Here is a 25,853-nt window from a genome sequence, read left to right as displayed (position 1 = left end):
GCACAGGGATTTGGCCGAATAGGGCTTTGAACCCAGCACAATCTTCTTCTCCCGAGAGCAGGAAGGAAGCTGACCTGGGAACCCCCGGGCAAAGGAGTGGCCCCAAGGGGAGGGGGGCCGGAGAACCCGCCGTCCGGGGGCCTCAGAGGGAAGAAGCAGCGTTCATTGTCAGGGTTCCTCGTCCCCCTGCAGGGACCGCAGGCTTCCGCGGCCGTCGGGAGCAGAGCCCTCCCCGAACGAAGCCCGGTGGGAGGCGGCCTGGCGCGTGCCCACCCCGCCCCCCGGCGCCCGGGCCGCGACCGCAGGCGGCGAGGCGGAGCGAGCATGGCCGGGCCCCGGGCAGCGCCGCTCGCCGTCGTCCTGCAGCTCGCGAGCCTGGCCCTGGCCTCGGCGGCGGGCGGAGGTAGGTCGGGGCGCCGAAGGCCGGGGCGGGGGCCGGGGGGGCGGGGACGGGCGGCCTCTCCCCACCCCGCGAAGGGTGCGAGCGCCGCCCGGGCCGCCGCGGTCCTGGTGCTCCCCGTCGGGCCGGAGCCGTGGGGGGGCGCAGGGGGCTGAGGCCCGGGGCGGGGGCTTCCTGCAGGCAGCGGTGGGGGAGAGGCTGCCCCGGGATCTGGGAGTCTGAAGTTAATTATTTGTCTTGAGAAAGCGGGGAGGAAGGAGGCCCGCTCGGGGGGCTGACTTGAGCCCGTCTGGCCTTCTCCTGGGGGCGGGGGCTCAGGCCGGAATAGAGGGGTCGGCGCAAGGGCTTGGCCGCCGGCGGGGACAGGGGAGCCGCCCGGGACAGCTCCCCGGGGAGCAGTCGGGCTCTGTGAAACCGTCTCCAGCAAGCGGCTGGCCTATCTTCCCTGAGGGTCCCGAAGGACCCCCACCCTCTCCCTGACGCCCTTATTGTGCCTGCTTAAGTAGGCCTGGAGGAGTGGCCTGAGAGGAGGGACCGGGGGCGGGGGGTGACAAGTCCGATGGAGGGTATCTGGCGCTGAGACCTCATTTTCAGCCGCCCTGCAGGGCCCCGGGAAGCGCGCCCCCTACAGGAGCCACACCACCTTCGCGGTGACAGGATACCCGCAAAGGGAGGCGATGGGGATGTGCACAAGAGGCTTGGGTGCCGGCATTTGTTGGGGTGTTAGAACCCAGATGTGGGGAGTAGCGGGGCAGGCTGAAAAGATGGGTGGCGTTTGCAAAAGGTCACATTTGGACTTCCCGCTGGGAACTATCAGACGTAGAGAAGTGATGCCAGAGGTGAGCAGGTGGAGGCAGGGAGGACGCCTCTGATTCAGCCTCCCGAGTGGAGAGAGTGGAGAGGAGAAGAAGGAGGAGTGGGTCGAGGACAACTGAGTTAGACCAGAGGCTGATGCGTTGGGGGGTACACAAGAGGGAAACTGAGCCCCAGATTTCTGAGTCCGTAGGGATGGCAGCAACCAAGACAAGAAACTCGGGCAGGCCAAAACAGGTTTGGAAGAGAGAAGACAATTTAGGTTTCAAATTAGACTCTCCAGTCCTTGCTTGGAAAAGCCAGGGTGGGGAGTGGGTGACACGGCCTCTGCCTTACAGGACTGGTGTCTGCGAGAAACCCTTTTAGCCACCCCAGGCCTGGCCTCATTAATGAGCTGCCTCTGTAGGAAAGACCTTCCCCTCTCCCTCCTCTTCCTTATCCAGACCCTCCACTGCCCACCCTCACCCAGAGGAAGGATCTGGGCTATGGGATGTCCTCAGCGTCAGGCTACCCCCGCCCGGCAGCAAGAACCTCTGTCAGATGCAGAGTGGGGGGTCCCAAAGTGGGATCCCAAACCCCTCCACCACAGGCCCAGAAATAGTGGCGAGGCTGGGGGCGGGGTAGAGGTGGAGCAGAGGGAGCGGTTGCCCCTCCCTGTGCACATTCAGGAAGCAGTGCCTTTGCTGATGGGATGAGGACAGGATGAGAACAGGGGGTTGGAGGGCCTGGTCTGCTCACATGAGACCGCAGGCCCCTTAAAGCAGCCCCGCCTTTCATGCAGCATCTCCCTCTCCTGGGCTGCAAACTGCACAGGCTGCTCTAGTCTCTCCATGTCCCCAGCAGGTCAGGGTCCCTGGGGCTGATACCTGACAAAGGTTCTTGCTACTTGGGAAAGCTGGTCTGGGTGACTTTTGTCCACCTTCTCCCTTCTTCTTCCATGCTCTCACTCCAGCACCCTCACAGACCATATCTCTTCTCTGGAAGGTGGGTGGGCAGGTGGACAGGGGTAGGGCACAGGGTGACCCTCTTCCCCTGCATGGTTTGGAAGACAGGACCCAGGAAACCTTGTTAGCCCTTTACCCACAGGCCCACCTTGGATTCTTGTACCCCTCAGGTGGGGTCATCCTCAGGGAGCCCCCTGAGCTTGCTGACATCCAGGACTACCAGCAGCAGGAGCCAGCCCACTCCTCAGCCCCTGCTGGGGCCCCCCAGGAGCAGTGGCGCCCCCTGGAGGAACGGCTGGGAAGGCTGGAGGCCCAGATGATGGCACTCGGAGAGCAGGTACTGCTGGGGGCCTGTGAGTGTGGGCGGGGGAGGCAGGTCTTGTGGGTTTTTTTGTTTTTGTTTTTGTTTTTTTTTTAGGTCTTGTGTTGTTAAAGGAAAGCAGGGTTGGGTGGGAACTGAGCCAGCACCTCCTACCTTCCCCTCTACCCCTTTCCCCCAGAACAAGGAGCTGCAGGCGAGGGTGAGGCAGCTGGAGTCCTGTGAATGCCGCCGCCCAGCTTCTCCCCAGTGCCAGGGACTGGGGCGGGCCTGGCCTGAGGGTGCTGGCTGGGAGCCTGACACCTGCACAGTCTGTGTGTGCCGGGATGGGGCTGTGCACTGTGAGCCCAAGCCCAGCCTGCCCCATTGCCATGGTGAGTGCTGCCCTATCTGCCTGCCAGGACACCAAGGGATGGCTGTGAGTACCTGGGTGACAGCACTGTCTCCTCCCCAGGCTGCAGCCACCATGGTCAGGCCTATGGCAATGGGGAGACCTTCTCCCCAGACGCCTGCACCACCTGCCACTGCCTGGTGAGTTCCCGTGACCCACCTAGACATCACATATCTGTCCCCCTTACCTGCCTCACTTAAGTTATGCATCACTGCAGCCTGGTATGCTGGAAGTTAAGTGACGGGGTCCACCTGCCCCGCCTCCAACACCTTGCCACCAGTGGCTCTGGCTGATTCCAAGTGGCTCTATTTTCTGGAGCTCAAACCCCACCCCCCTTCTGATTTGGGCCTGGCAAACAGTGGCATGGAGGGCAGAGGGGATGGAGCTGCTTATCTTCCTACATCGCCCCCTCAGCTGTGGCCCTTCCCTGTCCCTGCTCATCCATCTGTCCCTGTCATCTACCTGCCTCCTCTCCCTCACTTGGTTCCACATCCACCTTCTTCCAGCCCTTCCTTCCTCGCTTCTCTGTTGAGGAAGCTCTCAGTTTCCTTCCTAGGATCTCTCCATTCTAGAAACTTGCTAGTACCGGGAAGAGATGGTTTCTGGGGGTCAAGAGAAGCAGAAGATGATGGGGGTGGGGGTAGGATGTCTCTTTTCTGCCTTCGGACCAAAGGGAGCCCACGTACCCTGAGCTGCCTTGGCCTCCTGCTCCTCTGTTGTGTCCAGGCCTAGGGTAAGCTTTTGGTTCTGGAGGCAGGCCTTCCAGGGTTCTGATGTCTGTGCAGCCAAGGGTCTTCTTTCCCACAGGAAGGAGCCATAACCTGTACCCAGAAACCATGCCCAGAAGGACCCTGCCCAGAGCCAGGAGCATGCTGTCCGCACTGTGAGCCAGGTCAGCCTCCTGCACTCGTTCTGGGGCCCCCACAGCCATTGCGTGCTACCTTCCACCTGCCACAGGCTGCCTGCCCACTCACTCTGGCAGTAGTTTGGCGACTTCAGAACAGAAGCACAGGGGCACCTGGGTGGCTCAGGTGTTTAGGCATCTGCCTTCAGCTTGGGTCTTGGTCCTGGGGTCCTGGGATCGAGCCCCGTTTCAGGCTCCCTGCTCAGTGGGGTGTCTGCTTCTCTCTCTGCTCCTCACCTCGCTGGTGTTCTCTGTCTCTCTCTCTTTTGCTCTTGCAAATAAAATCTTTTTTAAAAAAACTCAAAAAACTGAAGCACAGTCAGCAAATACTGACTCTGGCCTGGGACTGATCCAGAACCTCTGTATGATCTTTTTCCTGCCCTCAGGGAGCTTCTAACATAGTTGAGAAGACAAACTGATAGCTAATATAACACAACATTTAAGATCCAATGACTAGATTAAAAGACCTATAGAGGGACGCCTGGGTGGCTCGGTGGTTGAGCGTCTGCCTTTGGCTCAGGGCATGATCCCGGAGTCCTGGGATCGAGTCCCACATCGGGCTTCGTGCATTGGAGCCTGCTTCTCCCTCTGCTTGTGTCTCTGCCTCTCTCTCTGTGTGTCTCTCATGAATAAATAAATAAAATCTTAAAAAAAAAAAGACCTATAGAAGGGCAGAATGTGGTTAACTGCCAGAGGGGATGGCAGGAAGGCAGGGGAATCCACTCAAGTCTGTGTCAGGGTGGGCTTTACAGACAGTGGGTCATCTCAGCTGGATCTTCAAGGGAAAGTGAGATTTCACCAGAATGAGATAGCACTTAACAGCCCTTTGGACACAAGAACAGGGTGGGGAGAGATGTGTTGTAGGAAATCAGTCTGGAAAGGCCCAGTGGGAACAGATTGCTGCTATAAGCCCTGCAGTTTGTACTTTCTTCTGTGGGCAATTGGAGCCATTGAAGGCTGCAGAACCAGCATGGCTTGCTTAAAAGAGTGTTTTAGGAATATTCATCTGGTTTGGGCTAGATGCGAGAGACCGTTTAGCAGGCTAGTACAGTAGTCGTCTAGGCATGGAGCCAGGGATGGCAGTGGCAGCAGAGGGAGGGTGTTTCTAAAGCCCAGGCAGGAGCTGGGGACTGGTTAGATCCCATGGAACAGTGGGAGGCTAGGAAGGCAGTGAGTGGTGCCAGTGACATGAAGAGAAGTGGGAGGAGGTGGAGGCTGTGGCTTTGCTGGGAGATGTTACTAGCTCATAGTCAGGGAAATAGGGTTCTCAGATTTAGCAAATAAAATACGAGAGGCCTTGTTAAATTTGAATTTTACATAAACAACACATTTTTTTTTTAGTGTAAGTACATCTAATGCAATATTTGGAACATACTTATACTAAAAAAGTATGGATTGTCTAAATGGAATTCAGATTCAACTAAGCATCCTGTATTTTATCTGGCAAGATAACAGCTAGTAGTATGAAGGATGGGTCAAGGGCTCAGGAGACCAGTGAGGTCTGGGGAGTCCTGGCCAGAGATGAGGAGTGGAGTCTTGGGAGTTGATGGATCACAAAGAAAAGGGACACACACGCACATGCACACACATAGAGCTTTCAGGATACGTGGTGCCTTAAGGCCACTGCTAGTTCACCTGATATCTTTGGTGAAGATTTTTAAAAAGGCACCCTTTTGGGGCAGCCCGGGTGGCTCAGTGGTTTAGCAACGCCGTCATCCCAGGGCGTGATCCTGGGGACCCAGGATTGAGTCCCACGTCAAGCTCTCTGCATGGAGCCTGCTTCTCCCTCTGCGTCTCTCTCTCTCTCTTCTCTCTCTCTGTCTCTCATGATTAAATAAATAAAACCAAAAATCTTAAAAAAAAAAAGAAATAGAAAAAAAAAAGCACCCTTTCCTCAACACTTCTATCTATTGTAAAATAATGGAAATCTAATTGTTTGAGTTAGACAATTGACTGCCATCTGCTGGAAAGTTGTAGTAATTATAAAAATTTCTGTTTATTGCCTGAATGGTACCCTGTGATGTGGTACCATTGGAGGTGCTATGGGTCTCTAACATGGAGCTCCCGGCCTGGTTTTGCAGGCTGCCCTGGAGGCCACAGATCTGGGGAAAGGTGGCAACCAGAGCCCTGTGTCATCTGCACCTGCCAGGTAAGGGAATCAGAGACTAGCCCAGCCACCACCCACGTCCCAGATGCCCGGCCTACCCCAGGCCTGGCCCCCAATCTGGGGGCCAGACAGAGCTGCTGCCACCCCCCAGGCGTCAAGGCCTACAGCCTGCTAGGCCCGCTAGGCCAGCAGAGTAACTCAGCTTGGGCAGTGGAGACAGAGGGAGGGCTCAGTGTTTGCCCTGCAGGCAGGGACCGTGCGGTGCCAGACGCCCTCATGCCCAGAGCTCAACTGCCTGGAGAGCTACACCCCGCCTGGGGAGTGCTGCCCTGTCTGCCGGCCAGGTGACCTCCCGCCCTGCCCTGCGCCTCCACCCCCTCAGCCCCTGAGGGTCCAGTACCTACTTGGGGTCATGCCTTCCCCGGGTGATGTCCACTCACCCTGCTCTCTGCTGACCAGCCTGTCATCCTGGCAACCCTCCCCAGGCTGTGAGTATGAGGGGCAGCCTTATGAAGAGGGTGCCAACTTCCTGTCCAGCTCCAACCCTTGTCTACAATGCTCCTGCCTGGTGAGTCCCCACTCCCTTTGTCCAGGCCCTGCTCCTTCTTATATACTCCTTGCCCTACCTTGGGCCATACCTGCTGCTCCTGCATCCCGTCATACACCTTCCAAGACCTGCTGCTGGTGAGGTTCACCTGCATGCCAGCCCCGTGCCCCGCCCCCAAGGATGTCCGGCCCTTGCCCACCTCCTCTCTGGGAGCCGGCCCCGGTGGCTTTACAGCTACCGGTGCATTACAGAGGAGTCTGGTTCGCTGTGTGCCTGTCAAGTGTCCACCCAGCCCCTGCCCTGAGCCGGTCCTGAGGCCTGGGCGCTGCTGCCCGACCTGCCGAGGTAAGGGCCCTGCTCCTGCCCTGGAACCCCAGGGCTGTTGCTCCATCTCTTCAACCCCTGAGCCCATTCTGCTGGCTCTGACCTGGGGGGGTGCGCTCTGGTCAGTGGAGAAGCGATGCCCTATCAAGCCTGCTCTGGAGCTGAGCACGCCCGGGCTGATTCTGCCCTTGCCACTTCATGGCTGTGTGCCTCTGAGGGAGTTACTCTGTGCCTCAGGTCCCCATTGGTGTGGATAATGACACTAGACACCTTATAAATGTTGACCGTAATTATTAGATGCTATGTGCACGGAGACACAGGGTGGGTGCTCCAGGTGGACCACTAGGGGGTGACGCTGAGTCGCACACCAATACCATGGCAAAGGCAGGATGAGAAGCAGGTGCCAGGTACTGTGAAACTCAGGGGAAGGAGCCCTAATCCAGCCTGGACACAGGAAGGAAAGCGTCCAGCTAGGGCATTCCAGGAAGAGAGGCCAGCTTGCACGAAGGCGCAGGACTGACAGTGTGAAGTGGATGTGTGTGAGGTGGGAAGGTGCAAGCAGGCGCAAATGGCCAAAGCCTACAGTGAGAGATGAGGAGGACCGAGAGCAGGGGAGGTGTGCATGGCCGCGCTGGGCCCTGGGAGCCTGCAGGAGTCTAGGCAGAGGCATGACCTGGTGTGGTCTGGGCTCAGGAGGCCCGGAGGGCATGTGGAGGAAGGTAGGAGCAGGCTGGAGCTGGCACTCAGGCTGGCTCCCACCAGGCTTCCTCTCTGCCCGTCTTCACCCCCACCCCAGGCTGTGTGGAAGGTGGCTCTCGCTGGGAGCATGGCCAGGAGTGGACTGCCCCTGGGGACCCCTGCCGGATCTGCCAGTGCCTGGTGAGCCCCACCACTGCTCCCCCACCCCTCCCCTTCCCTGTCCCCAGGCCCACCATATTCATTCCTTCATTTCACTGGGCACATCCCATAGGCACTAGGAGAGGACAGAGCTGGGGAAGGCCAGACCCTGGGCACTGTGAAGGCAGAGACGGGGCTGTGCCTGTCTGCGTGCCAAGTTCTGAGCACAGTAGGAATGCAGCATGGGTTTGTGAATGACCTCAAAGAGCTTGCAAGCTCCAGGAGTGAGGGCAGGATATGACAGGCAGGAACAGTTCCAGGAAGAGAGAAATGCAGAGTACCTGGAGACGTCTAGAACTGTGCTGTCCAGTCTGTAACCATTACTGTGTGTGGCCACTGAGCCCTTGAAATGTGGCCGTCTGATCTGAGATCGGCTGTAGTGAAAAATACACATGGGATTTTAAAGAGTTAGTATGAAAGAAAGGAATGTAAAATATCTTATTAATGCTTTATGTTGATTGTATATTGAAATAACTTCTGGATATATTGAGTTGAATGGAATATGTTAAAATTTAGTTTTATCTGCTTCTTTCTACTTTTTGAAATTTGACTACGAGGGAATCTGAAGTGACTTGTGACTTGTGTTATGTTTCTATTGGACAGTACAGATCTAGAAAATCTTCATGGGAGGGGTGGTGTTTACCTAAGATCTTAAAGGGTGAGTAGAATTTAAGTAGGGAGAAACAGGAAAAGACGCTCCAAAATGTTTGTGCCCCCCTCAAATTCCTATGTTGACATCCTAACCCCCAAGATGATGGTATTAGAAGCGGAGGGGGCTTGGGAGATATTTAGGTCCCGAGAGTGGAGCCTTCATGAATGGGATTCATGTCCTTGTAGAAGGGACCCCAAGGAGCTAGCTCCTCCTCTCTTCAGCCATGTGAAGACACAGTGAAAAGACAGGTGTCTAGGAACTTGGAAGCAGGTCCTTACCAGACACTCTGGCACCTTCATCTTGGACTTCCCAGCCTCCAGAACTCTGTGAACTAGATTTCTGTGGTTTGTGAGTCCCTCAGCCTATAGGATTTCATTACAGCAACCTGAATGGGCAAAGATACCAGGTGTGGGGAACAACAGTCCAGGCAAAACCTGGGGGTGGAAGCGGCGGAGGGACGTGGAAGCCTAACATCCAGGCAGGGCGCATACTGAGGAGGGCTGTATTTCCAACCAGAGCCACGGAGCTCCCTGACAGCTTCCTAAGAACTGAGGACTCCACTGTGCAGGACATGGGGCACCCACCCGCTCTGCACCCATGTGCGTTCCCACCCTGTTCACACGGACCACCCATGCTCACACCTGTGAGAAGAATCACTCGCTGCCCACGTATAGGACTGACCATAGTTAGCCTCGATGCAGGTGGTGAACTCAAGGGGCGGTCTCTGTTTGGGAACAGCTCTGGGGAGTAGCGGCAGCTACTGTTTGGCAGCTTCCAGAGGTGGCTGTCACACCAGACACCATATCTCATTTCATTCCCATAACAGGCTACGAGGACAGGACTATTATTGTCTTTTTTCAGATGGGTAAACTGAGTCACAGAGAGCTTCAGGGTTAAACATATCTGGGTTAAACATCTGTATTAGTTTCCAAGGGCTGCCATAACAAAGGGCCACAAATAGATTGGCTTAAACAAGAGAAATGTATCATTTTGTGGTTCAAGAGGGCACAAGTCCAAGATCAGAGTGTCATCGGGCTGGTTCCTCTTGATAGCTGTGACAGAGACTGTTGTAGGCCTCTCTCCTGCTTCTGGTGGTTTGCTGGCAATCCTTGGTGTCCCTTGGCTTCTGCCTTCCCCTTCACATGCTGCTGTGTGTGTGTGTGTGTGTGTGTGTGTGTGTGTGTGTGTTCAAATTTCCCCTTTTTATAAGGACAGTTATTGGAGGGGACACCCCACTCCAGTATGACCTCATCTTAACCAGTAATTACATCTGCACCGACCCTGTGTCCCAGTAGGTTATGTTCTGAGGTGCTGGGGGCTAGGACTTCAACATATGAATTTGAGGGGACACAGTTTAAGCCATAACAATATCCAGTAAGTGGATCGCAAGGACTCAACTGCTCTTTCTGCCGCTTTTAATGGCCACTTCCTCTGCCCCCTCCCAGGAGGGCCACATTCAGTGCCGCCAGCGACAGTGTGCCAGCCTGTGCCCATACCCTGCACGTCCCCTGCCTGGCACCTGCTGCCCGCTGTGTGATGGTGAGTCGGTGAGGGGAGCCTGGAGTGGGGGTCCAGAAAACTCACGGCTGGCCCGGCCCAGTCTCCCATGAAGGCCATGACATGCTGCAGTGGGGTTCCTGAGAGGGGTCTGAGGCACCCTCTTCCCCAACAGGCTGTTTCCTAAATGGGCGGGAGTACCGCAGCGGAGAGCCGGTGGGCTCTGGGGACCCCTGCTCGCACTGCCGCTGCGCTGTGAGTGTGGCTGCCTGGCAGGGAGGGCCCGGCTTCCCAGCCTGCCTCTCGAACGCTGACCAGGCCCTGTTGGCAGAATGGGAGTGTCCAGTGTGAGCCTCTGCCCTGCCCGCCTGTGCCCTGCAGATACCCAGGCAGGACCCCTGGGCAGTGCTGCCCAGTCTGTGACGGTGAGCTGGGGACTCGAGTCACCAGGAGAGGGCTGAGCACTGGCCCAGGAGGGGCCCCTGGGGTGGGAGCAGGCATTTGGACCTATGGGAAGCCCCCTTGGACTGTAGGATGGGAGAAGTCCTTGATAAGCCCTGTCACCATGGGCGAGGGTCACGTTCTCACCTCACCTTCTTGTGACAAACTGGGCCCCAGGGGTGGAACTCTTGATCCTGGAGGCAGGGAGGCTGGAGCATCAGGAGGCAGAGTGGATGCCTCGAGGTGGTGTGAGACTTCTCTGTCAGCCTCCAGCTCTGTCCCCCGGTCCTCCTGTCCTCCCGTCCAGGCTGTGAGTACCAGGGACACCAGTATCAGAGTGAAGAGACCTTTAGACTCCAAGAGAGTGGGCGCTGCATCCGCTGCTCCTGCCAGGTAGCAGTCTCACCCTCTCACACCCCAGATCTCTCTCACTCCTTGAGGACCCTCACCCAGTGTCCCTCCTAGGCCGGCGAGGTCTCCTGTGAGGAGCAGGAGTGCCCAGTTGCCCCCTGCACACTGCCCGCCTCTGGCCCCCAGCTCTGTCCAGGTATGTGGAGAGGGTGAGAGGTAGGGGCAGCTTCAAAGGAGTGCTGCTTCCAGCTGCTGCAGATGGAAGGGCATTCCTTCACAGTAAGGGGGGCATTGCTGGGCCCACCAACCATTCCAGTGTGTGCTTAGAGGCCACCGTGGGGATGGCAAAGCCAGGGTCCTGTGGTCTGGGGAGGTCAGGGATGGCTGAAGGTGTCCAGGTTGCCATGGTGATAGCCCCCCCCCCCTTGCTGCAGCCTGCGTTCTCGATGGAGAGGAGTTTGCTGAGGGGGTCCAGTGGGAGCCTGATGGCCAGCCCTGCACGGCCTGCTCCTGTCATGACGGCATGCCCATGTGTGGGGCTGTGCTCTGCTCCCCAGCTCCCTGCCAGCACCCTACCCAGCCCCCTGGTGAGAACTCCCCCCTGATCTGGCTTTCTTCCCCTGCTGTGTCCAGCCCACCTTGGTTAGCTGGGCTCTGACCAGTCTGCCCCACCCAGGTGCCTGCTGTCCCAGCTGTGAGAGCTGCACCTACCATGGCCAAGTGTACGCCAATGGGCAGAACTTCACAGATGCAGATAGCCCTTGCCATGCCTGCCACTGCAAGGTACCTCCTCTGGCTTGCCACTGCCCTGCTGAGCCCTTCCTGGGGCCCGGCCCCATTGCCCTCTTCCCTGCTCCCAGGATGGGACTGTGAGGTGCTCCTTGGTTGACTGCCCTCCCACAACTTGTGCCAGGCCCCAGAGTGGACCCGGCCAGTGCTGTCCCAGGTGCCCAGGTATGTGCTTCTTACACCTGTCTGGCTTTTGGGCCCTAGACCCAGCGCTCCCATGGCCCCATGGGCTTGGCAGATACCTTAAAAAACAACAGCCTTCTCAAATTGTTTCCAGTCTGACACAGCTTGGAACTCTCTGGATCTCACAGGGTATGGGTGGGAGGGAGAGTACAGATTTATTAATCCCTCATGTTACTATACGACCCTTCCCTCCGACTCTATTTCCTCTTCCAATACCCCCACCAGTCAGATATACTTGTGTATCTATCAGTATAAAGCAGGTTCATGCCACAAACATTTGGGTCTGGCATGTGGGAGGCTGGCTGCTGGCATGCAATGTGACCTGAGCCCTGCCCTCGTGGAGAGTCTGTGTCAGGGTATGTATCACAAACACATGCATGCATGAGCTTCTTGGCTTTCCACCCTCAGAGACATGCACACATGCCTGCAGGTGAATGGGCTCAAATACACACACACACACACACACACACGTGTGTGCTCAGAGTGATAGCCACACTGGCAATATACAGACTCCTCCTCCACTCTCTCCATGGTGCTTCCTAGTGACCTTTCCTCAGTGGCTCTGGACTCCAAAGATAGATGGGCTCTCAGTCCACTCCAAGAACTGTCAATCCTTGCCCCACTCTCCTGCCCCTTTCCACTACCCCAATGCTCAGACTGCATCCTGGAGGAACAAGTATTTGTGGATGGCGAGAGCTTCTCCCACCCCCGGGACCCCTGCCAGGAGTGTCAATGTCGGGAAGGCCATGCCCGTTGCCAGCCTCGGGCCTGCCCCAGGGCCCCCTGTGCCCACCCTCTGCCTGGGCCCTGCTGCCAGAACAACTGCAATGGTGAGGTGGATGGGATGGAGAAGGAGGGGTGGTCTTCTTGGATGGTTGGTCCCATCTGTGGGCTGGAAGAGCTGGAAGGGCGGCATACCAGGGAGGAGTGGGGCCCCTCCCAGGCCTATAGCTGCCCCATCTCCCAGGCTGTGCCTTCGGAGGGAAAGAGTACCCCAACGGAGCCGACTTCCCTCACCCCTCTGACCCCTGCCGTCAGTGTCACTGTCTGGTCAGTCCGCCCCCCCCACCCCGGGTGGGAGGAGGGGTCCAGGGGAGTAGGGGTGGGACTTGGGAAACCTGGACAGGTCCCCCAAGTGGCCGACAGAGACAGAAGGAGCGGGGACGCCCTCTGCCTCCCACCACTAAGCCGCCCGGCGCGACGCGCCCGCCTGTTGCAGAGCGGAAGCGTGCAGTGCCTCGCCCGCCGCTGCCCGCCGCTGCCCTGTCCAGAGCCGGCCCTGCTGCCCGAAGAGTGCTGCCCGCAGTGCCCCGGTAGGCGGCGCACCCCTGGGGCAGATCCAACCCCGACAGGGGGCGCCTCCCCTCCCGGCTCTCCCGGAGCCCCGACGTGCGCGCTCTCCCGCAGCGCCCTCCTCCGGCTGCCCGCGGCCGGGGGGCGGGGGTCCGGCCCGGCTCCTGGAGCATTTCTCCCTGCCCGGCGACCCCTGCCGCCGCTGCCTCTGCCTCGCCGGCTCCGCGTCCTGCCAGCGGCTGCCCTGCCCGCCTGCGCCCTGCGCCCACCCGCGCCGGGGACCCTGCTGCCCCTCCTGCGACGGTAACGCCTCGGCGGCACCCCCACCGCCCCCGTCCCCTGTTCCCTCCAACTCTGCCCCGGCGGGAGCCTCGCCCTACCTGGCCCCCTCTCTTTCCGTGTCCCCTTCTCCAGCCCCCAACGCTGCGCCAGCCCAGCATCCCCCTCCCTCCAAGCCCACCACTGCCACGTCGGGGTTCTCACTAAGCATGTGGGGGGACAGCGCCTAGTCCGCCTGGCCTGGGAGGCTGTGGGCCCGGGGGACAGCCACCACGACCCCCGCCCCCGCTCCTTCCCTCCTCGCCTGCCCCCCTAGGCTGCCTGTACCAGGGGAAGGAGTTTGCCAGCGGGGAGCGCTTCCCTTCGCCCACTGCCTCCTGCCACGTCTGCCTCTGCTGGGAGGGCAGCGTCAGCTGTGAACCCAGGGCCTGTGCCCCTGCTCAGTGTCCCTTCCCTGCCAGGGATGACTGCTGTCCTGCCTGTGATGGTGAGGGGCAGGGGACCGTGGGGATGAGGGGCTGGGAGGGCTGGGCCAGCAGAGTCTATCACCTAACAAAAACAGCTGATGCTATTTGGCTGTGTGACTTCGGACAAGTTACATAACCTCTCTGGGCCTACTTTTTCTTTTTAATTAAAAAATACATTTTAAAAAGCTGTAGTTTTGTAAAATACGCATTACTACCTTAACCATTGGTAAATGTAACCATATCTCCTATAAAAAAGAGACAGTTGAACAAGATCCAATTTCCCAGTCTTTGGTCATTCTTGTACTAGCCTAGCAATATTGCTACATACCCCTCTATCACCTATAATTTTATTTAGTTAACTGTCTTTCTTCAAATTAATTTTTTTTTAATTTTTATTTATTTATGATAGTCACACAGAGAGAAAGAGAGAGAGGCAGAGACACAGGCAGAGGGAGAAGCAGGCTCCACACACCAGGAGCCCGATGTGGGATTCGATCCCGGGTCTCCAGGATCGCGCCCTGGGCCAAAGGCAGGCGCCAAACCGCTGCACCACCCAGGGATCCCTTCAAATTAATTTTTAAATTTAAATCTTTTTAGAAAAGAGTCTTTATATCATACTGTCAATGAATTCGATTTGCCAGGAATGAAGATTACCATCAATATTAATACAGTTAAACATAAAACATTAAATTCAAGTCAGACACTTTTGCCTGCCAAGGCTTTGAGATGGAGACTCTTTATTTTCTGTTAAGACTTAATTTTTTCTTTATGGCAGTTTTAGGTTGCCAGCAAAAGTGAGAGGGAGGTACAGAGATTTTGTATGTACTCCCTGGTCCCTCACCCAGCCTCCCTCATTATCCACATCCCCCACTGGAGGGATGCATTTGATGCAGTTATAATTGATGAGCCAACACCGACACATCATTATCACCTGAAGTGCCCTCTCTTTTTAAAAAGGTCAGCAAGAGTCAAAAAGCTGCTGGGGTCAAGGCTGCCAACACCCCAGGATCCCTCCCTGTCTCTGATTAATCAGAGGGCTTGAAAGAGTAATGGAAAGAGGATACCTTGAACCATATCTCCCAAGCCATCCTGGGCTATTTCTAGCTCTCAGATTGGGAACATTGATGCCTTCTGGCCAGGCAGTGGCCTGCTGGGTATTTAACTTTAGGGACAGATTCTGTGTGGGTCTTTCCCAATAGATTGCAGGCTTAAAAGGGAGGAAGTTGGCCCTTTGGCCAGTCCCCCCACGCCAGACTCCTCTGACCCCCTTCCCCTGCCTGGCTCGAGTCCTTCCCTCCCACAAGTTGCTGTGTCTTTGAGGCCCCAGCTTGGGCCCAAGGGCCCAAGCTCGGAATGGAAGCAGAGGACTGACTGTTCATCCCTCTCCCTTTCTGCCCTTTGCCTGCCCCTCCCCATCCTTTCTTGAAGGTTGTGAGTATCTAGGGGAGTCCTACCTGAGCAGCCAGGAGTTCCCGGATCCCCGAGAGCCCTGCAATCTGTGCACCTGCCTCGGAGGCTATGTGACCTGTGGCCGCCGGCCCTGTGAGCCTCCGGGCTGCAGCCACCCGCTCACCTCAGCTGGACACTGCTGCCCGACCTGCCAGGGTAGGACAGCACCTGCCCTTCCTGCCCCTTCTGGAGCTCTGGGGGGCCTAGAGTCCCCCCTCTCCTGAGATAGCCACACAGCAAACCCACAGCCTGTACTCTCCTCACACCACACCCAGGCCCTCCTGTCTGTCCCTGCCGTCACCTCAGACCAGTGGTTGTGTTCGTTAAAAAACTGGTCCTTGTGTTTCCAGAACTTCCTGCTCTTTAATTGTCTCGTCACCTTCCTCAAATGTCACATCACCAGATTCCACCCATTTAGTGGCCCCCAGACCCTAGAGTCACCAGTCACGAGGGGCAGCTTCCTTCCCTCCCGGCTCCTTTTGCCCATGATCCCGAGCCCAGCCCACCTCTTGCCTTCATTTCCAGGAGTGCCCTTCCTCACCTCCTCTGCCCATGGGCCCTGCAGACAGAAGCTCACCAGCAGTTTTAGATCCCACCTCCAGTCCTCACTCCCGTCATGCCTGCCCCTCTCAGCAGCCAGGCAATGTCTCTCTTCCCACCTTCACCTTGGTGGCTGCTGCAGGCCACACTTGATGTCTCCCGTCTATGTTGGCTTTGGTGGAGGTCCCGGGGCCCAGCTGTATGTGTGGCCATGGAAGGCTGCATTCATGGCTGCTCTTTATGTTTCCTCCTCTGCCAGGGTGCCTCTATCACGGGGTCACTGCAGCCTCTGGAGAGACCCTTCCTGACCCACTTGACCCCAGCTGCTCCCTCTGCACCTGCCAGGTGAGGTGGCCTTTTGGAATCTTGGTAACCTTCCATCCCTCAATCCTCCTTTCTGGCCAGGAAGGCCTTGTTTCCTCCCACCCCGTCTCACAGGGTACCATCTGGTGGAAGGCAACTGGGCCAAGGGATGGGGGTTGGAACCTGGCAGGCTCAGTACGGGCACCCCACCCTAGGGCAGTGTGTAGCCTCATTTGAGGTGGTGAGACATGGAGTCAAGAAGTGGCAGTGTGACCTCTCTCCCCCAGGAAGGATCCATGCGCTGCCAGAAGAAGCCATGTCCTCCGGCTCTCTGCCCCCACCCCTCTCCAGGACCCTGCTTCTGCCCTGTTTGCCACAGTGAGCTGCCTTCCACTTGCCCCAGTCTCCCCCTGCACCCTATGCTCGTCCTCATCCCTCCCCGCCTGTGTCTACCAGCCTGAGGCTGCACAGGGCAAGGTGGCATAGCCCTTTGCCCAGGAAACATGTTTCCCACAGACTGCCTCTCCCAGGGCCAGGAGCACCGGGACGGGGAAGAGTTTGAGGGGCCCCCAGGCAGCTGTGAGTGGTGTCGTTGTCAGGTAGGCAGGGAGGGAGCACAGTGGTTAGCAGTGGGGGCAGGCCCACAATGCCTCTGGGGTACCTGGCCTAGGGGGCAGGTCAGGGAACCCACATCTCCTGCAGGCTGGCCAGGTCAGCTGTGTGCGGCTGCCGTGCCCTCATCTGTCCTGCCCGCTCCAGGTCACGGAGCAGGGGAGCTGCTGCCCTCGCTGCAGAGGTATGCCCGGCCCCATGTGGCTGCCCCCTTGCTTTTGCCCCTGGGTCTGATGCCCTGTACCTGCCCCTCCTTGCCCTCCTAGCTCTCCCTTGCCCCCCACCCCCGCCCTCCGCCCTGCTGGCCCTGCCACACCTTGGCCCTTGAACGCTCCTCCTTGGTAGTCTTCAGTTCTTCCTTCCTCTCTCTGCCCCTGGCCTGGCCAGACCATCACCCCCTCAAAACTGCCCCGCTTCATAACCACACTCTATTCATCATCATCATAATGACGATTAACATTTGTTGAGGTCTGCACTTGACACATATCTCATTTAACCCACACACGATCAGATAGGTACTGTGATTATTGTCATTTTACAGATGAGAAATCTGAGGTACAGTGAGATAACATATAACTTGCCTGTGGTCATGCAGCTAGTAGGTGGCAGTCAGGATTTACATCTTCACTGTCTGGTACTAGAATATGAGCCTTTCGTAGGCTGCCTCTTGGCCCTTGCCCCGAACACTGCTCAGCAGGGTATAGCTTCCACAGAACTGTCACAGCATCTCATGTGCCCTTGAGGTAGGCAAGACAGATGAAATCCCCATTTAACAGGTGAGGAGATTGATGCTTGGAGAGGTTGTTACCTTGGGCACATGCTTAGCAATGGAGCCTTTCATTCTTTCCACATGCACTTATTACACACCTGCTGCATGCCAGGTACCGTTGCTGGTACTGGGCTCCTATTTGTTGTAGTCCTTGGTCTGGCAGGCAAGCACGCATGGAATAGGATAAGAACCCAGGTGTTCTGACCCTCACCCCGGGCCTTTCCCCTGCACCAAGACAGGAGCTCTGTCCCAGGCCACCTTCCTACCACATCTGTGCAGATCCCTCTCCTGGTACCCACATGCCCTGCTGACCACCCAGGGTTGGGGAGACAAGGGCATACATGCAGAACCAAAGACTCAGAGCTCACCCCTGCTCACCTGGGATGCAGGCTGCCTGGCTCATGGGGAGGAGCACCCTGAAGGCAGTAGCTGGGTGCACCCCAAGAGCCCCTGCTCCTCCTGCATGTGTCATGAGGGCGTTGTCACCTGTGCCCGCGTCCAGTGTATCAGCTCCTGTGCCCAGCCCCACCAAGTGCTCAGTGACTGCTGCCCACGATGCTCTGGTACTGGAGCCTGGGGACCGGGTGAGGGAAGTCAGGGAGGCAGCCCCTGGTCAACATCTCCCTCCTTTGAACTGGGCTGGGCGGCAGAGACGGGCTATTCTAGAAGTGAGCCCCATTCTTGCACACACACCCCTGGAGCTGGGGGGCACTGTGGGGACAGATGACCCTGCCCCCTGGCATTCCTGCCAGCCTAAAGCCTCCCTGGTCCTGTTCTGCTTCTGCCCCCCACCCCAAGACTGTGAGCATGAGGGCCACAAGTATGAACCAGGGGAGAGCTTCCAGCCTGGGGCAGACCCGTGTGAAGTATGCCTCTGTGAGGTGGGTGACGGCAACATCAAGGGGGGAGCCTGGACCCTGTGGGGAGCAGGCACTGTGGGGGTCAGAGACAGGACTGTGCCCCTGTGGCCAGAAGGTGAGGCAGGACTTGGAGTGAAGAGCTAAGCAGGGCCAGAAAGTGTGGGGTGGGATGGGCACCAAGTGTGGGGAGTTGGGGAGGCAGGCAGTGGGAAAGCCCTCCTGGCTGGGGTGTAGGGTGGGTATGTATGGGAGGTAGGGGAGACACCTGGGAAGTGGTTGCGGGGCATGTTAGGGAATTGCCATTTGGAGCAGATGTTCAGTGGCCTATGTGTGGAGACTTGGCAGGCAGGGGAGGAGGATGGCATATAGGAGGGTCAACAGCCACATGAAGGTTCAGGCCCAAGTAACTGGAGAGAGAAGGGGACGTCACCTCTGGGAATTAGAGCATGGGGTGAGGGGCACCCTGGGGAGATGGGGAGCCTCACTGGAGTTTAACCTGCCCAAGACATATCCAGGAGGAGGCGCAGCAGACAGATGGAAGGGCCTGGAGCCCAGGGAAAGAGGGTGTCTCTCAGCTTTCAGGGCCTGGGACCCACCCACCTTTGCTCACTTGTTTTTGTAGCTGCAGCCTGAGGGACCCCCCAGCATTCAGTGTCACCGACGGCAGTGTCCCAGCCTGGTGGGCTGTCCCACCAGCCAGGTCCTGCCCCCTGGGCCCCAGCACTGCTGCCCCACGTGTGCCCGTGAGTTCCCGGGATATGGGGGTAGAAAAGAGGGTAGGACTGCCACTCTCAGAGTGATACTGGAAGAGCCAGCCAGCTCTCCTCTGCAGCCTTAGCTCTCACTCTTACCTGAGTCCAATGGACTATTCTGGAAGCCCATGCCCTGGCAGGTGAGGCCTGCACCCCACCACCCCCAACCTAGGACAAATGGGGAAACTGGCGGAGATCCCTGGACTCTGAAGCCCGGCACAGTTTGTGGAGCATCTTGCCCAGCAGGTGGCGATGGAGGCAGGAGTTTTGTCGGCTGCTGGTTTCTTGAGAGCAGTAATGGGGAGACCAGAGAGGCCACAGGGGTGGGGAACAGTTCTTACCCACACTTGCTAGGATGTGCTTCAAGGGGAGAGAAGAAGACCAAATTTATTAAGCATCTACTGCATTCTAGACACTGTACTTGGTGCTTTTAATAAACAGTATCCCATTTAATTCTCTGTTGCCCACTGAGGGGTATTGTTCCACTTTTACAGATGAGAAAACTGAGGTTCAGAGAAGTTGATTAGTCTGCCCAAAATGGCACAGGCACTCAATGCTGGAGCCAGGACTAGAACCTGGGGTCCCCACCTGGCTCTGCTTCCTCATGCCCTTTTAACCAGGTAATAGGAAAGGAAATAGCCGAAGAAGCAGACAAGGTGTCCTGATGGTCTGTAGTGACCTCAGGCTAAGGAAGCCACACCCTGTCCATCTCCAGGCCTTCCACCCTAGTAGTCTGCAAAGTTCTTTTTAAAAAGTCCAACCTTTTCTTTGCCCCAGAAGAAAGAGGACTTATCCTCTTGGAATCAAGGTGTTGGGCATATGAGTATGCCTAGGCCTAGAAAGTCTGGGGACACAGTGGGTAAGTGGGCTTTTGCCCCCTGATTCCCCCTTCCACCCCCAACGCTGAGTTCCTGTCTTCACAGAAGCGCTGAGTAACTGCACAGAAGGCCTGCTGGGGTCTGAGCTGGCCCCGCCGGACCCTTGCTACACCTGCCGGTGCCAGGTGAGCCCTTCTGCCTCGGGGACTCCCAAAGCTCTGTCTTCCTCCCTCATAGGCTGTGGCAGCCACTCCTCTCCTGTGGCAGGTCCAGGCTCCCCAAGGACCCAATGTCCACGCACTTACCTTGAGTATCATAGCTGCCTAAGTCTACTCCCAACACCCTGCTCCCTCCCTCTACCGATGGTGTTCATATGTCCTTCCACAGGATCTAACGTGGTTCTGCATTCGCCAGGACTGTCCTGAGCTCAGCTGTCCCCCATCAGAGCGCCATACCCTCCCTGGGAGATGCTGCCCCGAGTGCCGAGGTGAATGCCAGCCTTACCTGCATCCTCTTAGCATGAGCCCTGGGATAGACAGGAAGGGTGGCATCCAAAGGCTAAGTGGGCGACCTGGGGTCTATACTCCAAATGCAGTCTTCGTTCTTTTGTAGAAGTGAAGAGTGGTTCACTGGAGTGTAGAAAACAGAGGAAAGCAGGGAATGACCTCTGGATTCTCAAGGCCTCGCGCGAGGCTTATCAGTGGGCTCAAGGACTTCAGGCCCACTGGCCAGGCATTGCTCTGAGCTGGCAGCTGGCCCATGGGAAGGTTCCAGCCTCTGGCTCTTTGGGCTTTCGGGACCTTTCCCATTTCCCAAATACTGGCGTAGGGCCTGCCATCTAGTAGGTCATCTGGATGCCCATCAGGGTGTTAGTAGAATGGTGTGGGCACCTGGCTGCGGTGGGCCTTCAGGGTAAGCTTCAGAGAGGAGGATGCAGCTGGAAAGACAATGCTCCCCCATCCTCATTTCTTCCTGCTCAGAATGTGTGGTGGAGGCCGAGGGCCGGAGAGTGGCAGATGGAGAGAGCTGGCAGGACCCTAGCAATGCTTGTGTTACTTGCACCTGCCATGTAAGCTGGGTGGTAGGCGGGCATGGGGTGGGGCGGAGGGCCCTACAAATGGATAAAGGGAGGAGTCTCAAGACACTGGGCCAGTGAATATGGGGTATTTGAGATAATTAGAAAAAGCCCCCCCCCCCCCCCCCCCCCCCCCCGGCCGGGAGAGTGGGCAGCGGCATCCCTGTGCTGGGCAGGGAGCTAAGAGCTGGCTTTCATCCCTCACTTGGACATGAAGTGGGTGTTCTTGGGCAGGGGCAGAGAGAAGGGGCTGCTGCCTCAGAAGGTGACCCAGAGGGCCCCGAGAAGTATGAGGCCAGGGGCCCCAGGCCCTGCACAAAGTCCCTAGAGCAATAACATCTGTCCTCAGCGGGGTCAAGTGGAGTGCGACCTGGAGGAGTGCCCCGCCCTCTCCTGCCCCCACGGCTGGGCGAAGGTGCGAGAGGCTGGCCGCTGCTGTGACCGATGCCAAGGTGCCAGCCAGACGGTGGGACTTGGGGACGAGTGAGACCCAGTGCGAGGGACAGGCAGTTGACCCTCCCCCGCTCCTGTCCCCTCAGCCCCCGCCCGGTCGTGCGAGCACCAGGGCCGGGCGGTGGCCCCGGGGGAGCGCTGGGCCGTGGACCTTTGCACCACCTGCTCCTGCGTGGCCGGCACCGTGCGCTGCCAGAGCCAGCGCTGCCCGCCGCTCTCCTGTGGCCCCGTGAGTGCCGCGGCCGGGGCGGTGGGGGCGGGGGCACGTGGCAGCGCGGTCCTGGGAACCCGGCGGGAGGAGGCAGGGCGTGGGTAGTGGCGGCCGCGCGGGGAGCGGACGGGGACCCGGGGCTGTGCGGCTCCAGGCGCCGCCACAAGGAGGTGCCCTGAGCCCGCTCGCGCTGAGCCCGGAGCGAAGCTGGAGTCCCGGGAAACTCCGGGCGATCCTCGGTCCCAGGGGATCTGCGTGGGGCACGGCGGGGAGCGCGATGTGTCTGACCAGGGTCTGGGCTGAGGCCAGGACGAGGCCCCGGCCCTGAGTCCCGGCAGCTGCTGCCCCCGCTGCCTGCCGCGCCCCGCCTCCTGCATGGCCTTCGGAGACCCTCACTACCGCACCTTCGACGGCCGCCTGCTGCACTTCCAGGGCAGCTGCAGCTACGTGCTGGCCAAGGACTGCAGCCGAGGGGACTTCAGGTGCGCAGCCCCCTCCGCCTTCTCCCTAACTCCCTACACCTGGCCCTGCTGACCGCTGCACCTGGGCCTCTCACGCCACAGCGTGCACGTGACCAACGATAACCGGGGCCGGAGGGGTGTGGCCTGGACCCAGGAGGTGGCGGTGCTGCTCGGAGGCGTGGCAGTGCGGCTGCTGCAGGGCAAAGCGGTCACGGTGAGCAGAGCTGAGCACCCGGCGGCGAGCATCGGTCCTCGCTGTCCACTCGACAGTCCCGACTTCGCCCCTCCTCCTGCCTCCCTCCTCCAGGTGGACGGGCGCCCGGTGACCTTGCCCTTCCTACTGGAGCCGCTGCTGTACGTGGAGCTGCGGAGACGCACCTTGATCCTGCATGCCCAGCCCGGGCTCCAGGTGCAGAGCCAGGGCCAGGGGGCGCGTGGGAGCTTCCGACCTGCTCAGGCCTCTGGATCTGTGTAGAGGGAATGGGAATACCAGCCAGGTTCAGGGCCAGATCAGGCCAGGGAGGTGAGAAAGTTCTGCTGAATTCCGAGGGGAAGAGAGGAATCATGGTCAGACACCTTGGGTGCAATGAAAGGCATTCTGAGCCTAGTTTCTAATCTTGGTTCCACCACCGACACACTGGGACTCAGGCCAGTACCAACGCCCTCTGAGCCTGTTTTCTAGTTGGTAAAAAGGGGGAAAGATTGGGGGGGATGTCAGCCAAGGTCTCCTAGCTGACTTCTGAGATTCCTTCCAACTCCCATGTGAAAGAGTACATTTCACCCTGCCTTTGGCAAGAAGTACAATTTGTAAATTCATAAAATAAGGCTTGTCCGTATTTCTGATCTGGACTCTAATTGTGCTCTATCCTCTGTGAGGTCCTAATGCCCACGAGAAAGTGAATTTCTGGAAGTGGGTTGCATTTCATCAGGGGCCCAGCTCAGGGATGCCAATGGGAGAAGGTGCCCTCCTGCCAGAGTTGTGGGCATGCCTTCTGTTTGCCCAGGACTCACAGCATGTGCCAACTTGGCTTTGGCCAGAGCAGCCTCCTTTCCATGGGGAGCCTCTACCCACCCATTCTCCTCCCCTACAGCATGGAGTGTGTTGACAACACCTGTGGCCAGGTTGGGGTCCCTACCTTTCCCCATTCCTCAATCCCAGCCTCTCAGCACAGGTGCTGTGGGACGGGCAGTCTCAAGTGGAGGTGAGCGTGCCTGGCTCCTACCATGGCCAGATGTGTGGGCTCTGTGGGAACTTCAATGGCTTTGCCCAGGATGATCTGCAGGGCCGCGAGGGGCTGCTCCTGCCCACAGAGGCTGCGTTTGGGAATAGCTGGCAGGTGAGTGGCACAGGAGCTGGGTAGCCGAGAGAGGCATAGTTGAGTGTGAGTCTTAGAACAGCCCTTCTATATAGAAAGTGGGGGGACACAGATGGTCTTTGCAGCTTCAGGATGATTTGCGGGCTTCTTGCCTGTCCTGGTGCTGGGGAGGCAGGATGGCCCTTTGAAAGAGGCATCATCTAAATCCACAAGTCCTGCCTTGCCACTCACTGGCTGTGTGACCTTGGATAAGCCACTCATCTGCTCTGGGCCTTGACTTGTTCATCTGTAAAATAGGAACAAGAGAAAGTAGGTGGTGTTCCCTTTGCTATTCTTGTGGGGGGTGGGGAGGATTGAAGCTAAACCAAATTATTTGGTGGAAAGTGTTTTGAAGAACATAGCACACAAAGGTCAGCTGCCAGTGAATGCTGTCACATCAGGGTCACTCTTCCCACCTAGGTCCCAGAAGGGCCTGGACCTAGTCGGCCGTGTTCCAAGGGCCGTGAGGTGGACCCGTGCAAGGCAGCAGGTTACCGTGCCCGGCGTGAGGCCAATGCCCGCTGTGGGGTGCTCAAGTCCTCCCCGTTCAGTCGCTGCCATGCTGTGGTGCCGCCAGAGCCCTTCTTTGCCGCCTGCGTGTATGACCTGTGTGCTTGTGGCCCTGGCTCTCTGGCTGACACCTGCCTCTGTGACGCCCTGGAAGCCTATGCCAGCCACTGTCGCCAGGCAGGGGTGACGCCTGCCTGGCGGGGCCCCACGCTTTGCGGTGAGGGGGCAATGCCCTGCGCATGCTGGGGAAGAGGGTGGCGCAGAGGGCTCAGGTCTGGATGGGGTAGGTACCGGGAGGGCCGCCGGCGTGCCCCCGTGACCCTGACTTCCACTCCACTTGCAGTGGTGGGCTGTCCCCTGGACCGAGGCTTCGTGTTCGATGAATGTGGCCCACCCTGTCCCCGCACCTGCTTCAACCAGCACATCCCCCTGGGGGAGCTGGCAGCCCACTGTGTGAGGCCCTGCGTTCCCGGCTGCCAGTGCCCCGCAGGCCTGGTGGAGCACGAGGCCCACTGTATCTCACCTGAGGCCTGCCCCCCAGTCCAACTCACTGGGGACCGACCACCCACACCTCTGCCCAGCCCCAGCCAGTAGCCCCAGGGGGCACCCTGAGCCAGGATGACCCCAGGACTCATCAGGTCAAAAGCCTCCCCTTGGAGAACAGCTCTTGCCGTGGCCAGAGCCATGGAGAGAGTGCCCCACCCAGACCCCGGGAGCCTGGGCCTGTGTTCCACAGAGACCTCACTATGTTCAGTCAGAAGCAGTAAAATTGGGGTCTCTCCTAAGGCATACTTGTGTGTCTGTGTGTTTTCTCCTGGTGTGGGGATGGTGGCAGCTGTGGGAACTGTGGGGACTGAGCCCTACATCCTGCTCACTTCTTGCACCTGCCTAGGCTGCCCTCACCTGCCATACCCTGGTGTTACCTGGGAAACCCTGTACTGGATGGAAGGAGGACCCAGGTATCTTGGTCTCAGCACTGTGCTCACACTGTATCACAAGCATGGCCCATGGTCTGCATGCTGGTCCCTGGATTCATGTGGAATCCTGTGGGGGCTGAGGAACAGAGAAGGGGCTCAGTCCCCACATGGCATTCCTTTTCCTCTTGATTTGGGGGATACCAAGAGCTAGGTGCCTCCTGGGCCGCTCTAAGAGCTGGTGACAGAGGGACCCCAAGCTTGTAGGGGGGAACAAGAGATACGGTAGATCATGATGAAATATGGACATGTGCACATATGCACACACATACACACACACTAACACCCCTCAGAAACCCTGGTAAGGGATCCCTGGGTGGCGCAGCGGTTTGGCGCCTGCCTTTGGCCCAGGGCGCGATTCTGGAGACCCGGGATCGAATCCCACGTCGGGCTCCCGGTGCATGGAGCCTGCTTCTCCCTCTGCCTGTGTCTCTGCCTCTCTCTCTGTGTGTGTGACTATCATAAATTTAAAAAAAAAAATTAAAAAAAAAAAAAAGAAACCCTGGTAAACATGTGTAGCACATGCTTGAGCCCCTGTGTGCATTCAAAGCCACACCCACCCTCGATGGACACAGGAGCAGGAGACATCCTTGTAGGGGAAGGAACATGGGTTCTGAAATAGAAAAAAAGTATTTCTTCAAAAAGTCTCTTTTCAAAGGGACTCTATTTTTGCCACCTATTGGCTATGACCTTGGTGTTTCAGGGGCCTTGGGTAAAAGATGAGGGGGTGCTGCATTCTCATTGCCAGCTCCCTGATGTTTCAACAGAAATGAAGGGAGTGTCTGGCTGACCCGAGGTCAGCTGTCCTGCTAGCTCAGCCCCGGCTGAGGACCACGGAGCAGAGCTGGCCCCGGTCTCCCACAGAGCGGTGGCAAAGCAGCAGGAAATGTGACGATGACAGACCGGCTCACGTCTTGTCCTGCCCTTGTCCTAACCTACACAAAGCATGCCCTCACCTGATGAACCTTGTGTATGCAGAGGAGTAAACAGTGACCTGTGGCTCAGCCCTTTGCAGGTGAGCCACTTGGAGCAGGCACCTGGGGGTGCTCGCCCTCTTCTGCCTGTGGCTGCTTGACCCAGGACCATGCTTCCCCCAGGCCTGTGCATCCCGGC

The 25,853-nt window shown here is 58.0% G+C and overlaps 1 protein-coding gene across 1 annotated transcript; it reads left to right on the top strand.

Moving 5' to 3' along the window:
* The first annotated feature begins 302 nt into the window (after positions 1-302).
* KCP (kielin cysteine rich BMP regulator) lies at positions 303-24,378 on the top strand. The gene is given in 42 exon segments (XM_072784728.1): positions 303-403; positions 2,328-2,494; positions 2,658-2,850; positions 2,931-3,007; positions 3,675-3,759; positions 5,853-5,920; positions 6,126-6,222; positions 6,364-6,446; positions 6,677-6,770; positions 7,546-7,628; positions 9,744-9,837; positions 9,971-10,050; positions 10,127-10,220; positions 10,544-10,629; positions 10,702-10,783; positions 11,022-11,174; positions 11,264-11,370; positions 11,448-11,541; positions 12,216-12,389; positions 12,527-12,609; positions 12,779-12,872; positions 12,967-13,155; positions 13,448-13,618; positions 15,027-15,203; positions 15,847-15,932; positions 16,178-16,268; positions 16,407-16,489; positions 16,593-16,686; positions 17,661-17,834; positions 18,070-18,152; positions 18,754-18,874; positions 19,807-19,886; positions 20,089-20,188; positions 20,682-20,770; positions 21,126-21,228; positions 21,316-21,458; positions 21,750-21,922; positions 22,004-22,115; positions 22,209-22,310; positions 23,074-23,238; positions 23,677-23,983; positions 24,110-24,378. Coding segments are annotated over 42 exon segments (5,079 nt in total). The 5' UTR covers positions 303-324.
* The last annotated feature ends 1,475 nt before the right edge of the window (positions 24,379-25,853 follow it).

This window comes from Canis lupus, chromosome 18 (assembly GCF_048164855.1).
Source record: "Canis lupus baileyi chromosome 18, mCanLup2.hap1, whole genome shotgun sequence".
NCBI lineage: Eukaryota > Metazoa > Chordata > Mammalia > Carnivora > Canidae > Canis > Canis lupus.
Note: the sequence above shows the minus strand (reverse complement) of the source record. Positions and strands in the feature narration are given on the sequence as shown.